This window comes from Hippocampus bargibanti, linkage group LG16, assembly GCF_051943395.1.
Source record: "Hippocampus bargibanti isolate YZ-2025 linkage group LG16, ASM5194339v1, whole genome shotgun sequence".
In the NCBI taxonomy this organism is placed as follows: domain Eukaryota; kingdom Metazoa; phylum Chordata; class Actinopteri; order Syngnathiformes; family Syngnathidae; genus Hippocampus; species Hippocampus bargibanti.
The window spans coordinates 12,936,327-12,953,450 of NC_142749.1; the positions used below are offsets into that span (position 1 = coordinate 12,936,327).

A 17,124-nucleotide genomic window follows, 5' to 3' on the forward strand; every position below is an offset into this window, starting at 1 on the left:
CACACACATGGATAAACTATAGCCAGGACAACGTGCGACATAATGAGCAGGAGGACCAAAGGGAACGGTCGACACCAGCGTGAAACAAAGCATCGTCGACCGAGAGAATGTTTCCCCAACAGGGAGCCAATTGTTTTGTGGGGGATTCATAATTGCCATTCAAAACTCTCCAGACTGCGACATGATTTTGATGAGGAACTCGTCGTGAAAACGAAACTCACAGTTTACCTGGAGCGTAGGTGGTGCAAACTGTCCACTTCTTTCTTGTCCTTGGCGTCCCTGCAGCACTTAAACGGAAGATTTATTTTGTGATGATCACAGAGCTCCCAATACAATTAAATCACTTGGCGTGACTGCGACAACATTCTTTGTTCCAAAGTTCATCTAGGAAAAAATACAAATAAAAACAGGACATAGATGATTAGTATTCTTCGCCCACATTGTGACTTTTACCCTACACAGCAGCGAGACTGTAATTCATTTAAATTACATTGAAATAACATTCATCGGTGAGGAACATAAACAAATCTATCCATCCATCCATCCTCCCAATCTAAATTCCAATCCACTCATTCATCCTTCCAACCTATCCATCCATCCTTCCAATTTAAATTCCAATCAACCCATCCATCCATTCATCTATCAAGCTTTCCCATTTAAATTCCAATCCACCCAATCGATCCATCTAATCATCCAATCTAAATCCATCCATCCACCCATCCACCCAATCCACCTACCCACCCAATCTAAATTCCAATCCACCCACCCATCCATCCATCCAATCTACCTACTGATCCATCCACCTACTCAATTCATCCATTCATCAACCTATCCGTCCAATCTAAATTCCAATATCCACCCATCCATCCACCCTTCCATCTCCAATCTACCTACCCACCCATCCACCTACCCAATCCATCCATCCAATTTAAATTCCAATATGCACCCATCCATCCATCCATCCACCTACCCAATTCATCCATCCAATCTAAATTCCAATATCCACCCATCCATCCACCTACCCAATCAATTCATCCATCCATCCAATATCCACCCACCATCCATCCACCCAATCAATCAATCCATCCACCCACCCACCCACCCATCCATCCATCCAATCCATCCATCCATCCATCCATCCATCCATCCATCCATCCATCCATCCATCCATCCATGCCCATTCATCCATTCCATCCTCCCCGACTCAGTTTCAAATCAATCGCGAAAGTGAATAATTCCATTTCGAAATCACTCCAGATGAAGCCTTGTTTTGTGCTATTTTGAATTTTCGCTCCCCTTTGTCAAAGGTTTCAAGTCCATAACAAAAAAATCAAAAACCAAACTCCATTTGAATTAGCTATCACCATGTATATAAGACCTTTAGACTTTTGCCTGAAAGCAAAAGCACATTTCTAAAAAAAAAGCATAATAGAGCAGCTGATTTTTTCTTTCTTTCGCAGATGGCGGGGGTTGACCGGTGGCATTTTAAACCAAGTCAGGACTGCCATTTGCCCATTGGACTCGACAGCTGCAACCCAGCGATAAGAGAGTGCACACACGTGTCACCCACGTTGTTTATTTTCACTTCTGTAAAGTGCCCCTTAAAAAGAAAAACTGCAGGATTCAATTTATTAACAAAAACAAATGAGGAAAAAAATGTGGCGACAAGAAGGTAAATTGTTCAAGTGAAGTCACATTTGTACGTCCCTGCAGATGTAGCATGTTATCGTGCAAGGCAAGTTCTCACATACAATATTCGGGTGGGAGTGATTTTCATGGAACCTGGTTGAAAACGGTGCTGCATTTGCCTAAAACTTGGATCTGTTTACATGAGATAACGATGCTTTATAGAATATTACCTCTCAGGATAACCGTTAAATTTTAAGGGCTGGAAATCAAAAGGCATATGAAAAAAATGCAGAAGCAAGTAAGGTTGTGTATGTTCCCCACTTTAACCCAAAGTTCTTCAGTATCTTCAATATCAAAGCAGAATAGTAACCGGCTTCCGTTTTTTTTTTTTTTCAAGCAAAATATAGACATCATGATCATCATAATGCATCGTCGATCGCCGTCGGCTTGGTCGAGCTAATACTTGTGAGTTAATCGGAATCTTTATTAACAACTGAATCCAAAGTCAAAAGGTTCCGCGCGATAAATATGAGCTACGTGCCAACCCGGACGGAAACTCGAGTGTGGTCTATAAATGCTTGATGCACTATTTGACAGAACAGCCAGTAGACATGTTGGAACATAATTTGCTCATCATAATGGACAAATCAGGGACACGCCAGCTGCAATCTCTGTCATCCGTTATGTGACGGTTCCTCCGTTGCAGGGGTCATTGTCTACGCAGGGACGTTAATGTAACAGCGTGATGAGGATTATTAAACCACATCAAATATCGTATTTTGACACCCTTTGGCGTGAGAAAACATTTAGGAGTCAATCCGCCAGAGTCATTCCTTTGCTCTGCGGTCGCTTGGCAAACAACATCCTTCTTTGTCACCCTCACGTCTTGTCCGGTAAGAGGACGTGTTAAATTTACCCCCCGTGTATTTTTACTATCAACTTGTAATGAAATCTACTCCGCGTTGACAGTAAAATAACAAGGCAAACCAATTTCCAAAGCCGTTTCGCAGCTCGCCGACAACGGCGTCCTGACGTCCCCGCTTGCGGATGTTGTCTGCTAGCTCCAGCTGACATTAACGAAGATATGCCTTTCAAATATCATGGCCTTTGGGACTGGGTCACAGTTACTATTTATAGAAGGTCAAGACTTTACGAATGTTTGGCTTGCCATTGCAATAACTGAAAATAGAGCGGGTCTTGCTAGCTAGGTGGCGGACAAATCGGAGTCTGATATGGCTGCGGGCTGTCGGGTGAATGCGATCTATACACAGTTGAGAAGGTTTCTTCAGCCGTCATCTGGAGGTTAAAATCTTAGCTAAGATTTTAACCTCATTGTCAATGAGGTTAAAATCTTTGCGAAAGAACATAGATGGTTTGAAAGGGGGGTAAAAGAAGCGATTCTTATAAAACAACAAAATCCTTCATTGAACCGGTCTGGTGGGGTGAGGTTCAATTTGGTTCGTTCATACAATAGCCTGCTTAGGCAAAACAGGTTAGGCAACTTTCGGAATGCTGATGAGGGTCGTTATGCTGATGAGGTGATACCGGTGGGAGTGGGGGTAATAGGCCAGTCGTTAGTCAGGAATGTAGGAACAATCAGTGGGGCCACAGGGAGGGGTCCTCTGCCCCCCCAACCTGAGAGTAGGGACCTATCATAGCTGTGTCCGGCGCCACCATGTCTGGACAGTAGGGATATATAAATAGGGCTGATACGACCAGTCAGACTTTAGTTCGCTGACGAAGCCTCTTGGATAGGAGGCGAAACGTCCGAAACCTTCACATTTGTACAGATGACGGCTGAAGAAACCTTCTCATTGATGGACCACTCCTGTACGACTGAGAGCTTACACAGACGTCTATACACAGTGTGAATCACTCGTTACATTACCGCAACAGCAAGACGATTACGATGTAAAGCGTGGTCAGCCATCGCAGAGTCTGGAGGGGTTGCCCGCGACGCAGATGGCGTCGACGCTATCCAGCAATTTGTAAATATAGCATCACCTGTCAATACGATAATTGGCGGACTTTTTGCGTGAGCAAAAAAAGAAAAAAAAAAATATATATGTTGCTTGGGATTTAATATACCATCTGCTAACTTAGACATGGCTGCCAAAGGCGAGAGGCAAAATGAGTTAGCCACGACGGCTGCCAGACATCTCCCGGCTGGAAAAGCTTTGAAAAGTTTACCCGAGCTCGGGAGTTAATGTAGCGAATGACAAGCAGAATTGTCGAGCAATGATATTCAGCTGTCATTATTTCTCAAGTCTTAATAATTTAACGATGAGCACCACAGGGTGAAAAAAAGAAAGTTGCCTTTTTTTTCTGAACATGGATAGATGCGGTAAACAAAAAAGACAATTTTATGCTTTCTCGTAACTCAATCTCCAAATTATGTTGCATTTAATTTTATGCCTCTTTTAATCGCATTCCCTGAAGGTTTTATGACCACTTATCTTACATCTTGTGCAATATTTATGTTCATGCGCTGGCATATGTAAGAATTTGTGACAGAGCCTTTTTTTTAACTCATTCACTGCCAGACGGTGTGCAAAAATGCGTAGAGGCCAATGCTGGGGTTTTTGTCATTTTCACTCAAATTACAGGACCCACAGAATATTGAGTTTAAGAACTACATTAACATGCAATACAGCATGAGAAACCTTGGACTATTTTCTTTCATCAGAAAAAGAGAGTTAATAATAATAATAATAATAATAATAATAATACATTACATTTTAAGCGCCTTTCAAATCTCTCGCTTTACAGTCACAGACATGCATAGGTACTATAATAAATTAGATATAATCACAAATACAACGCAATAAATGAAATACAATAAAAAATAGAAACAAGAGAGAGAGCTACACAGAAAATGCAATTTTAAATAGGTGGGTTTTGAGATGGGTTAATTCTTAAGGTATATGGGTCTGGAGTTATCTGAGCTTGAAATGGGGCCGGCTGTACAAAATACAGTAAAGTCTCGTTATATCGATATTCAAGGGAGTCCGAAAAAATATCGATATAACCGGGACTATCGATATATCCGACCCTGTTTGCATGTAATTTTCTCCGTGCGTGCATAGAAATAGTATCGATATATCCGGGACTATCGATATATCCGATATCGATATAACGAGACTTTACTGTATAATACATATTGATTTATATAGTGCTTTAACAACAGCTGATGCTGTAACAAAATGCTAAAATGGATAAAAAGGCGAAATACTACCCCCTCGTAGCACTGAAAAAACATTGCCAGAGCTCTGACCAGCGCTTTATCGGCACCCTCCGCCAAAGAAAACAAAACCCAAATAAATTCGGGAATGGCAGCGAATGATTTAATTTTCCCATGCATCTGCACTCATCCTTCTTGTGGCTTCAACGTTCTGGGCAATATGTAATAGTACTGCAGTGATCGTGATTCTGAACGAAGCATAAATTGGATGACTCAACGCTGAGTTCTGATTCAGCTCATGTTATCATCCCTGAGAAGGACTGTTGGCGAGGCCACAGATTTAAATGTCACTCGGCTTATGCTCCGCCCTTCACCATATCCACAAACTGGCTCCTCCCCCTTTGGTCATATTTATAGTCACACCTTTACAAAGCTGAACTCAACCCCGCTTGGCGCTGCCTCCCTATCTGTGAGTCTGAGCCCGGTGGCGCTTGCCTAACGTGAAAAGTTCTCTCCCAGAGGTCTCAGCTCGCCAACCCCCCGAGCCGCCATGTCCAAACCGTTGTCCGACCATGACAAGAGGAAACAGATCTCTGTGCGAGGCCTGGCCGGTGTTGATAATGTCAGCGAGCTGAAGCAGAATTTCAACAGGCACCTCCACTTCACGCTGGCTAAAGACAGAAATGTGGCCACCAGGAGGGATTACTACTTTGCTCTGGCCCACACTGTGCGGGACCACTTGATCGGCAGGTGGATCAGAACTCAGCAGCACTACTATGAGAAAGATCCCAAAGTAAGTTCAAAGTCCGAGTGGATCGTTGAGAATCAAAGTCACGTGACCTGCCTCGAACGCAAAAATATTTACCGTATACGCCAACTTCGCCGATAAATAACATTTCATTGCATACAGTGTACCAAAAAAAGGGTTTGTCATCCCTCAGCTGTATCAGAGCAGGCCAAGCGGGTACAATCTAATGCCAGGGCATGACATTTAAACTGCACAAGGGCCTCTTAGCAGTCTGTTGCTAAGCTTCCATTCTTCGGGTGTGCTGAAACATTAAACCTCTCCGTGACCTTCTGCTCCTATTCCGTCTCACCATAAAGCACACAGCCTCTGCTTGTCTCACACGAGCACATGCCTCCAAGGGCATTGGTTTTCATATCTACACCCCCCCATGCACCCTGAATGTTCCCATACAGGTGCATGCACCAATAGTGAGAACGCGTACTTACAATAGTAAGCTGTCACATAACATAATTGACAATTGCGATTTGGCCGCCAACGAACACAATATCAATTATATTTACATGAAGAGAAAAATGTTCTTTGCTATTTAATGTATCGTTCTGCGAACTGCTTGCTTTAATTATTATTTTTTACACTCCTCCTTTTGTTACATCCAAGAGAGTCGTTGTTCTGTCACTTAAGTGCCTTTTGTGTTCACCCAAGCAGGGTGACATTTACTTGAAGAGTGGAATACATTTTTAGAACAGGTTTAATCCAGCCTCGGTGGGATGCAACCTCACACTGAACCGCCCGACCCCCACCCTCCACCCCCCGACTGTATCGACCTTGTTCGTTGCTGCACACTGAAAGGTCAAAGGTGAATTCCTTGAAAAGAAACCTTGAATCGAGCCACGAGCAAAGTGATGGTGACGGCCGTTTGATGTATTGATGATATTTATAAGTATCCGTTAAAGAAAGGCAACCGGGACAATTAAGACTAACGAGAACTGACGAAATTGACACAATCAAAGTCGGCTCAGATGTGCAACAAATCCGAAATCTCTTTCAGGAGTATTTCATTTCGTGACACACAACTACTGTTGGTGAACCACTCCGGAGTTGAACTCCACAAGGAAGGAATATCACTCTCAGGCTGACCTTTACAACGACCTCCACAGCAGCTATTTTTGACAAACCATGTTGCAGTTATGTAATGCAGAATGCAATTTGTCCCAGAGTCCCTTTCCCTTCGACCCTCTGTTTTTCCTCAATGGTGTGCTTCCGCCTTCTCAATTTCAGAAGAAGGGGAGAAACAAATCTGTCGAACACTTTGAATGACAAAGTCTAAGCACTAAACAGGCCCAAGTTGAAGATAACTCATGAATGGCAACAAGTGTTTTACGGGATATTGCATGTCAAATATGAGAGTAGATTGCATTTTTTTTGTTTTAGTGAGTTATACCCCCATAACACGAATTATACCATAACACCATAACAACATTTTTTTTTCGATTGTGATGTTTTTTTTTTTCCAATTCCCCTTATATTATTTTTTTAACCGATTACCATATTTCTCGGTTGTATAAGGTGCAACCAAAAGCCTCCATTTTTTTTCAAAAGATAACCCTACGCCTTATACGCCAGTGTGCCGTATATGGGAAGTAATATTGAGCCACAACAGGTCTCACAACTACTATCAGCAGCGACCGACTCCATTTCTCCCTCTAGAAGAAGTAGCGCGTAACCCTAGCCTCTACTGTAGCACGTTATACTGTGGTGTGCCTTATATTTGGAAAATGTTTATATATTTCTATATTTGCCAACTTTGCCAGACATATTTCTATATTATATTTGAAAAACTTTTGCCATTCATTGAAGGTGCACCTTATACTCCGTTGCGCCTTATATATGGAAAAAGTTTGAAAATACACCATTCATTGAAGGTGCACCTTATACTCCTTTGCGCCTTATATATGGAAAAAGTTTGAAAATACACCATTCATTGGGGGTGCACCTTTTACTCCGATGAGCCTTATACCCCGGAAAATATGGATTATGGTATAATATAATATATATTATCAAAAATATTTGTTCTATTTCCATTGAGGGCCCTGTCGCTATATCTTGCAAAAGACGACGATCAACACAGTTTCACCACACTCTCTCCCTCTAGTGGTACGCAATCGAATCCCAGTTCAAGTGCAGTTTAGCAACTCCACTAAATATTATTCCAGATTGCGGTATGTGAAGAAAAATGCGTTTTTAGGTGGTACATGGTGTAAAATGTTTTACAGCTGGTGACATATCCTCACTGTATATTTATTTATGTATTTAGTTATTTTTATTTTTAATGCACAGCGTGTGTACTACATATCGCTGGAGTTCTACATGGGCCGCACCCTCCAGAACACCATGGTGAACCTCGCATTGGAAAATGCCTGTGACGAAGCCACATACCAGGTTCATAGAAAAGAATTGATCCCTTAATAAACAGGCTTTTCTACATGATGAAAATGGTTCCATAATATCGCCGTATGTGTGCACTCTGGAATCATTAGTTGGGTCTGGACATGGAGGAACTGGAGGACATGGAGGAAGACGCCGGTTTGGGAAATGGTGGACTCGGCCGTCTAGCTGGTATGCTTTTCTTTTTATTACCTGATTTATTCAACGTGCTATTTCAGCCATGTGAGTGCTAACATTTTGAAGAACAATCATTTCAGCCTGTTTCCTGGACTCCATGGCGTCCCTCGGCCTAGCTGCCTATGGTTACGGTATCCGCTATGAGTTTGGTATCTTCAATCAGAAAATCATGAACGGCTGGCAGGTTGGTAAGATTAGTAATATCCCTGTTTTCTTTGCCAAGAGAAGAAAAAAAACATGCAGTGTATTCCTGGGTCATATTTCAAGACAAATGTGGGTTTTAGCAAGCTAATGGCATAAAGTGAATAATATTTGTCATTATGTGTTATCATTATCTTGTCTTGATTATCCTTGTCACATTTTCTGGGTCTGACTCAGCTCGGAAGGTACTCACCTAATGAGTGTTTTTCACTCACAATGTCATTATCAAGGTTGAAGAGGCCGATGATTGGCTGCGCTATGGCAACGCCTGGGAGAAGGCACGTCCGGAGTACATGCGCCCTGTGCACTTCTACGGCAGGACCGAGCATCACCCTGACGGTGTCAAATGGGTTGACACCCAGGTGAGAGGAAGGGAAACAAAAAATAATAATACATTCATCGAGCTATGCAGGAGTCAAACCTAAATATCTGAAAAGTCTCTCTCTTCCTGTCATGTGTTGGCAGGTAGTTTTGGCTCTTCCATATGACACCCCAATCCCTGGCTACAGAAACAACGTCGTCAACACCATGAGGCTGTGGTCCGCAAAGGCGCCATGCGAATTTAACCTTAAAGACTGTATGCGGCTTCCTGACAGTTTATGGTGCTGCAACATAATAATGCGCTCGAAAGGTTTTGTAAATTCACCTTTTTTTTTCTTCTGGCGCAGTCAACGTTGGTGGATACATTCAGGCTGTGCTGGACCGTAACCTGGCGGAGAACATCTCCCGTGTGCTGTATCCCAATGACAATGTAAGAAAGAAGGGTTAATTAGATTTTCTTTAACTACAACCATAAAATGATTCAACTGACATGCTATTCCAGTACATATGTTAATCTTAAAAGATGGATTTCCATAATCTGGACCGCCAAGGCCGCAGGGTTTTCATCTCCCGTGGCTTTTAAATCTGGCATAAAACCTGACCACCATGCGTCGCCTCCTTACAGGCTCCAGATGAAGGATTGACGCGATAACCCCAAAGCTATAGCTATAAACCGTGTCGTGGCAATATTTATGTCTCAGCAAGTGAGGATGGAAAGTGGTTGACCCAATATCTGTGCACTGTTTGATCTTTTTAGCCAACATGCACTGGTCAAATTATGCATTTGTTAGTCTCATTAGGTTTATTTATGTATTTGGGTAGTCATGCATGTATTTATTTATTCATCTTTGTATGTATTTTTTATATATATTTATTTGCGTATTTATTTATCTTTGTATTTATTTTCTATTTATGTATTTTTTATTTATTAATGATTTTATTTATCTTTTTATCAATGTCATTATTTATGTGGGTATTTATTTATGTTTTTATTTATTTTTTATTTATTTGTCCGTGTATCTTTTCATTTATTTTTGTATTTGCATATCAGAATCAGAATCAGAATCATCTTTATTGCCAAGTATGTAGAACACACAAGGAATTTGTTTCCGGTAGAATATTTATTTATGTGTATTTTTTTTTTTATTTGCCAATGTATTTATTTAGATGTGCATTTATTTATTTATGTATTTATTTATTTACTTATTTATTTATTTATGTAGAAATTTATTTATTAATTTATGGATTCATTTATTTTTTGATTTATGTATGTATTTATGTACTTATTTGTACATGTATGTATATATTTATGTATTTACTTTTTTATTTATATATTTATAATGATGTGGTAAAGGGACAAAAATATACTCAACTGTGTGTTTTCTCAGTTCTTTGAGGGCAAGGAGCTGCGTCTGAAGCAGGAATACTTTGTGGTGTCTGCCACCTTGCAAGACATCATTCGCCGTTTCAAGGTCTCCAAGTTTGGCTCCAGGGAGATTGCTCGCACAGATTTCAGCAAACTGCCTGACAAGGTGAAGGGAAGGGGGTTAAAAAATGTTTGTGTCAAATTGGAAAACACCGATTGGATATCTTTGTGGTTTACTTAAAATCGCCTCTGTTGAATGTGTTTAATGCATTGTGGCGGAATCGCGTTTGGTTGAACTCATGACAACATTTTGTTTATTCAGGTCGCCATTCAGTTGAATGACACTCACCCGGCTATGGCTATTCCCGAGCTGATGAGGGTTCTGGTTGATGAAGAGAAGCTTTCATGGGATAAGGTCAGCTGAGCTATTTTGTTCATTAGCATCAGAATGATATACAAAACATTCCAAATAAGTCACATCTTTCCTTCGGCGGAGGCCTGGGATGTGTGCGTGCGTACTTGTGCCTACACCAATCACACAGTCCTCCCCGAGGCGCTGGAGCGATGGCCAGTGGACCTGTTTGCCCATCTGTTGCCCCGCCATTTGGAAATTATCTATGAGATCAATCGTCGCCACCTAGAGGTGAGTACCACTTATTGCAACTTACTGGCATTTGTGCTGCGATGCACATAGCGGTTTCCATCCATCGATCCATTTCCAGACCGCTTAATCCTCATTAGGATCGCGGGACGTGCTGGAACGTATCCCAGCTGTCTTCGGGCAATAGGCGGGGGGCACCCTGAATTGGTTGCCAGTCAATCACAGGGTAACCAGAAACAACCATCAGCGGTCACACTCTCACCCAGGGACAATTTTTGAGCGTCCAATCAGCCCGCCACGAGTTTTTTGAATTTGGGGGGAAACCGGAGGACCCGGAGAAAACCCACACAGTCCCGTGGAGAATGTGCAAACTCCACACAGGGAGGCCGGACCGGGTCTTCAACTCACGACCTCTGCACTGTAAAGTCGGCGTGCTAAACACTCGACTATTGCAGTTTATTTTAATAATGAGAATATATTACCATAAAATACAAGGGTTATTTTTTAAAGCCACAAGTAAAATGATGCAGGCCGGAAGGCGGGCTCAGAAAATTAGATTGCAAATTTAAGAATCATTGGCTGTCACTGTTTCACATGGTTTGATTCCCCTTTGGGGCACCAACGACAGGTCTTTGGTTGCTACACTCCAGTGAATTAAGTCAATGCAACTGATTTTTTTGTGCCCCTGAAGCAACCAAATTAAACACTGGGTGTTTTTTTTTTCCTTTTTTTGCTCAGCCACATACGTATATTCAAAAGATCATGGCTTCAAGACAACATTTTTCAGACATGCAATTTCAACTGGAAATAACTTGGTTTGAGACCTGCGTCTGTCTACAGCGGATAAATCCGTCCTCTCTGTCAATCCCGTTTCACTGCCGAGCTGCAGACAGACGCTTAGGGAACCAATATGCCGAGTCATGAATGAAAGGTGAAAAGCGAAATAAAATGTGCTTTCATTTATCTGTGCGACATTCACATTTTCCAAGTCGAGTTGGGGCGCGCACAAAAACAAGGCTAAAAGTGATTCTATGAATTTGTGTTGAATGCCCCTTTTTATTTGGCAGAACGTGGCGAAAAAGTTCCCCGGCGACAATGATCGTCTGAGCCGCATGTCCCTCGTCGAAGAAGGAGGACAAAAGAGGATCAACATGGCCCATTTGTGCATCGTCGGCTCGCACGCGGTCAACGGCGTGGCCCAGATCCACTCAGACATCCTCAAAGCGACCGTGTACGTTCCACGCGGTCGTCGCGGTCCGCGCACCTTCGACCGTCAGCCGTTTTATTATCGCCGTGGGCTGATTCATGTCCGCCCCGCAGCTTCAAGGACTTCTACGAAATGGAGCCGCACAAGTTCCAGAACAAGACGAACGGCATCACCCCCCGCCGCTGGCTGGTGATGTGCAACCCTGGCCTGGCAGAGGTCATCGCTGAGGTGGGCAGTGTTTTTAACTCATTCACTGCCATTCTCAAATTTATTTGGGAATTGAACATATGACGTAGAGCGGCTTTCCCGAATTAGTTCGGGTTTTGATTTTTCTTGCTTGGGTGCCGATAAAGCGCTGGAGAGAGCTCCGGCAATGTTATTTCCCTTCTACAAGGGGCAGCATTTCCATCAGATGTTGTTAAAGTGCTATACAAACCAATATGTATGTAACGCATTGTATTTTGGACAGCCGCCTTCATTTCAAGCTCATATAACTCCAGACCCATATAATTTAGGAATTTACATTTTTCCTGATGATTTTCTTATGCTGCGTTGAATGTTTATGTCGTCCTAAAACTCAATATTTTGTGGCTCCTGGAAGTGAAAATGACAAAAACCCTGGCACTGGAGTGGACACATTTCTGCACATGTTAAAAACGCGAAAATCCCGTCATGTTGTGTGTCAAAGAAGAAGTATTTAATTTTCGTTCTCGTCAAATCAAGAGAATCGGTGAGGACTTCATCCGTGACCTCGACCAGCTGCAGCGCCTGCGCAACTTTGTGAACGACGAAGCGTTCATCCGCGATGTCGCCAAAGTGAAGCAGGTGAAGTCAAGTTCAACTTTTTGATCGCTGTTTGTTCCTCTGGGCTCAATCTGCAAAGCTCCACGATGTACTTTTACAGTCTCGGCAACAGTACAGCCACGAGTCATTAAGAGAATTCGGCTTTGTTAGACGCTTTTCTTACGCCGTTATTTTGTTCAACAGCATCTAAAATGATCAGAAGTGCTCAAGTCAACCTTGTTATATTTTCAGGAAAACAAGCTCAAGTTTTCCATGCACTTGGAGGAGCACTATAAGGTCAAGATCAATCCAAACTCCATGTTTGACGTTCAGGTCAAGAGAATCCATGAATACAAGAGGCAGCTCCTCAACTGTCTGCACATCATCACTTATTATAACCGTAAACAGCCACTCAGTTGACATTGCGACGTGATACTCGGGCCACCCCGGTGCTTAAATTCTCCTCATGTCGCTGTCAGGAATCAAGAGAGAGCCCAACAAGCAGTGGACACCGAGAACCGTCATGATTGGCGGAAAGGTTTGTGCCTTCGAACTGATCAAATTATACCCGTCGGAGAAAATTGGGGCGTTTAATGGGGCGGCGACTCGTTTGCAGCAGCTAAACACAGCTAGCGTGACATGTCATTTGTTGCAGGCCGCTCCCGGCTATCATACTGCCAAGATGATTATTCGTCTGATCACAGCTATTGGCGAAGTGGTAAACAATGACCCCGTGGTGGGAGACCGGCTCAAAGTCATCTTTTTGGAGAACTACAGAGTCACTCTCGCCGAGAAAGGTATGTCATGTGGCCGTTGCCCTATTTGCTTGCCTATCTCGTGGTCATAGGCAGCTGTATCAAACATAAGGTTGGCAGGCCAAACTATGTGCGCTATTTGCTTCAATTTGGCCCGCTAAGAAAATTTGAAAAGTGGTAAAATAAATATATAAAATACATTATGTTACATACATTCATTATGTATGTACAGTTTGTTTTGTCATATTGTCTCTATGCTGTCATATTATTTGTTATTTAGTTTTTTTTGTTCTTTTGACTTCAAGACGGCGCCCCGAGAGTGGCTGCCTTTCCAGCAGCTCATGTATTTTGTTTTTCTACTTTCATTCCTTTCATCACTTTGCTGCTGTGAAATGTAAATTTCTCCACTGTGAGACGAATAAAGGCAAATCCAATCCAATCCAATCCAATTACGGTGACGAAAATTGTCGTGCCTTAACAATTACCGTATTATCCAGTGTATAAGGTGCACCCAAAAGCCTAGATTTTCTTCAAAAGATGACCCCCGCCCCTCTCTCTCCTGGCAAATTGGCGTTTTCGTGTTTATTATGTTTGATAAAGTCATTATCAGTGCCTTTTACGCTGGGTCCGAGAGGACAGTAATTTCATCTGTGCTGGATGTCATGCATGTTAGCATATTTGACACTAAAGCTGACTTTGACTTATACGCAGGTACGCTTTATATGTGAAGCAATATTGAGCCAAAACAGATATTGCAACTACTGTCAGCAGCCACCGACTCCATTTCCCTCCTGTAGAAGATGTAGTGCGCAACCCCAGCCTCTACTGTAGCACCTTATAATGTGGTGTGACTTATATTTGGAAAATTTGGAAAACTATATGTTTATATATTATATTTGGGAAACTTTTTTCATTCATTGAAGGTGTGCCTTATAGTCCGGTGCACCTTTTATATGGAAAAAGTTTGAAAATACACCATTCATCGGTGGTGCGCTTTGTACTCGAGTGCGCCGTATACCCCAGAAAATACAGTACTTTGGTCATTTACAGTAAGGATGTCAAACTCTTATTGTAGTTACGGTTTCTCTTTGTGGCCGTTATGAATTTGGGAAAGCCATGAGAAAGTTTAATCCCCTCCACATATTACATACAGAGTGAACAACAATTTAATGAATAACTAGTTTTCAAATTTGATGTCAACTATTGTGGTTTACATGGGATAATTTGAAATTTTGGTTCGGAGTTTACCAAAGCATTGTGTTATTTCACAAATTTGATTTTGCTTTTGTGGGCCGAATAAAATGATGTGGCGGGCCAGATTTGGGCCCCCGACCTTGACACCCTTGGTTTACGGTATATCCAACACGTTTTGTTCTCAAAATTCTCTTTCTGAATATATTTGTGCATTGAAACACACAGAAAAAACACAAAATTGTTGTCATTGACATCACCCGTGTGCCAATTTTAGCATCAAGTTAAGACGCTCGAAGCACACTTGACACTCGAGTCACGGAGCGCTTACCTCTCGTCATTTTTCAGCCATCCCGGCTGCCGACCTTTCTGAGCAGATCTCCACAGCGGGTACCGAGGCCTCTGGCACCGGCAACATGAAGTTCATGCTGAACGGCGCTCTGACCATCGGAACCATGGATGGAGCTAATGTGGAGATGGCTGAGGAAGCGGGCGAGGACAACCTCTTCATCTTTGGCATGAGGGTGGACGACGTTGATGAAATGGACAGGAAAGGGTAAGGCGTTAACTCCCATTTGGCTAAATTTGAAAAATGACACCACAAGATGGTATTCAATTCAATCTAAGATCGACTGTATTGTACATTCAGCGAAATTAAGTAACCTGCCCGTAGATATCACGCTCAAGAGTACTACAATCGCCTGCCTGAGTTGAAACAAGCCATTGACCAGATCGCGGGAGGCTTCTTCAGCCCAAAGCAGCCCGACTTGTTCAAGGAAATTGTCAACATGCTGATGCATCACGACAGGTAAAAAACATCTAATATCGCTAACATCCATTGACGTAGAACTCAAATCTGGTAGGATTAGCACAGAAACTAAACGTGTACCTGCTGATGTATTCTTTTCCATCGCCGAGTTCATTGTGTGATTTCTCCCCACAGATTTAAGGTCTTTGCTGATTATGAAGACTATATCAAATGCCAGGAGAAAGTGAACGCACTTTATAAGGTCAGTGCAGGGAAATTTGCCTCGATTGTTATTGTACATCGTATAAATCGTGTAAATACATCGTATTTTCCGATGTATCAGGCGCACCCAAAAGCATTGATTTATTTCAAAAGATGACCCTGCACCTTATACGCAGGTGCACCTTATATGTGAAGTAATATTGGGCCACAACAGGTCTTGCAACTACTGCCAGCGACTCAATTTCCCGCAGTAGGAGAAGTAGTGCATAGCCCCAATCACTACTGTAGCGCCTTATGTGGTGTGCCGTATAGTTGGAAAACATATTTATATATTATATTAGGAAAACATTTCATTCATTGAAGGTGTACCTTATACTGCCTTATATATGGAAAAAGTTGTGTTCAACCATACCACCCGCGTGGTTAAGGAAAACTACCGAGAAGGTAGCTCACAAGATTTAAAATAATGTTTATTCACCATAAGACTCAAGTAAAAGTGAAACATATCATATTTTCCGGTTTATAAGCCTTAATTTTCTTTAAAAGGTGACCCTGCGCCTTATATGTGACATAATATGAAGCCACAACAGGTCTTGCAACTACTTTCGGCAGCCACTGACTCCATTTTCCCCTGTAGAGGAAGTGGTGCGCAACACTAGATTCTACCTAGCGCCTCATATATTGGAAAAACTTTTGTATTTATATATTATATTTGGAAAACGTTTTTTATTCTTTGAGGGTGCGCCCTATATATGGAAAATGTTTGAAAATCCACCATTGCACATGCAAATTTCCCCATTGTGGGACGAATAAAGGTTTTCTGATTCTGATTATACACCGGAAAATACGGTATTCGATTCAAATCATGATGAATATTTCACTTCTTAACTACCCCCGGGGTGATCACCCTCTGTCCAGAACCCCATGGAATGGACCAAGAAGGTGATCTATAACATCGCCGGATGCGGCAAATTCTCCAGTGACCGCACCATCGCCCAGTACGCCCGTGAGATTTGGGGAATGGAGCCCACACTGGAGCAACTCCCCAACCCTGACAAACTATTCTAAAACTACAGGCATGACGGCGTCATCAATGTTATAAAATGCGAACTCGTCTTAATTTTCAAGATGGAAGCCATGTCAGGTGCTGGTTTGGTTCATCCCATGATGTTCAGCCGCATTTTTCAATAAATTCACCGCGCGTGGAGTCACGGTGGCACAAAAAAAACCCTGAGCGATATTTGTCACGTCTTTTGTTTCGATGCACAAAAGCACAGCTTGCTGCCACATTCAAAGGGCCGCGAATAATGCAATTTTGTTTCTGTGAAGTTGATCAAGGAGCTTTGCGGTGAGGCTTTGTGAACTGATTGGTGATTTTTTTCTTTTTTTTTAATACAAAAATCCCAATGGCACTCACACCCAAACTCATTCGGAATAAAATATGTTCGAAAACGCCTGGGTGACGACTTTTAGTTATTTCCATTTCACTGTTGCCCTTCAATGCACGAGATTCTTTTTTTGTAATCTCAATACTGAAAAGCACACACAC

General features: G+C 42.2%; 1 protein-coding gene across 2 annotated transcripts; it reads left to right on the plus strand.

The window, feature by feature from the left end:
• Positions 1-5,236: 5,236 nt before the first annotated feature.
• pygma (phosphorylase, glycogen, muscle A) lies at positions 5,237-17,031 on the plus strand. Of its 2 annotated transcripts, XM_089016460.1 has the most exons (20): positions 5,239-5,603; positions 7,896-7,997; positions 8,096-8,174; positions 8,261-8,364; positions 8,612-8,743; positions 8,847-8,958; positions 9,050-9,132; positions 10,091-10,234; positions 10,391-10,483; positions 10,565-10,711; positions 11,737-11,900; positions 11,990-12,104; positions 12,600-12,701; positions 12,912-13,059; positions 13,139-13,197; positions 13,315-13,456; positions 14,954-15,161; positions 15,279-15,413; positions 15,549-15,615; positions 16,494-17,031. In XM_089016460.1, the coding sequence occupies exons 1-20, from the start codon at positions 5,361-5,363 to the stop codon at positions 16,641-16,643; spliced, it is 2,529 nt and encodes an 842-aa protein (XP_088872586.1). In that variant the 5' UTR covers positions 5,239-5,360; the 3' UTR covers positions 16,644-17,031. The 2 variants fall into 2 exon arrangements, with proteins under 2 accessions (XP_088872587.1, XP_088872586.1); XM_089016461.1 differs by lacking the exons at positions 15,279-15,413; positions 15,549-15,615; positions 16,494-17,031 and having other exon boundaries at positions 5,237-5,603; positions 14,954-15,165.
• Positions 17,032-17,124: the final 93 nt, after the last annotated feature.

What these genes read in the sequence shown, in the direction of transcription:
- pygma (XM_089016460.1), top strand. Translation starts at nt 5,361, where the DNA reads ATGTCCAAACCGTTGTCCGACCATGACAAGAGGAAACAGATCTCTGTG. An exon ending in GTGACGAAGCCACATACCAG is followed by an intron (nt 7,998 to 8,095) that starts GTTCATAGAAAA and finishes TGGAATCATTAG; the next exon opens with TTGGGTCTGGACATGGAGGA. An exon ending in ATGTCGCCAAAGTGAAGCAG is followed by an intron (nt 12,702 to 12,911) that starts GTGAAGTCAAGT and finishes TTATATTTTCAG; the next exon opens with GAAAACAAGCTCAAGTTTTC.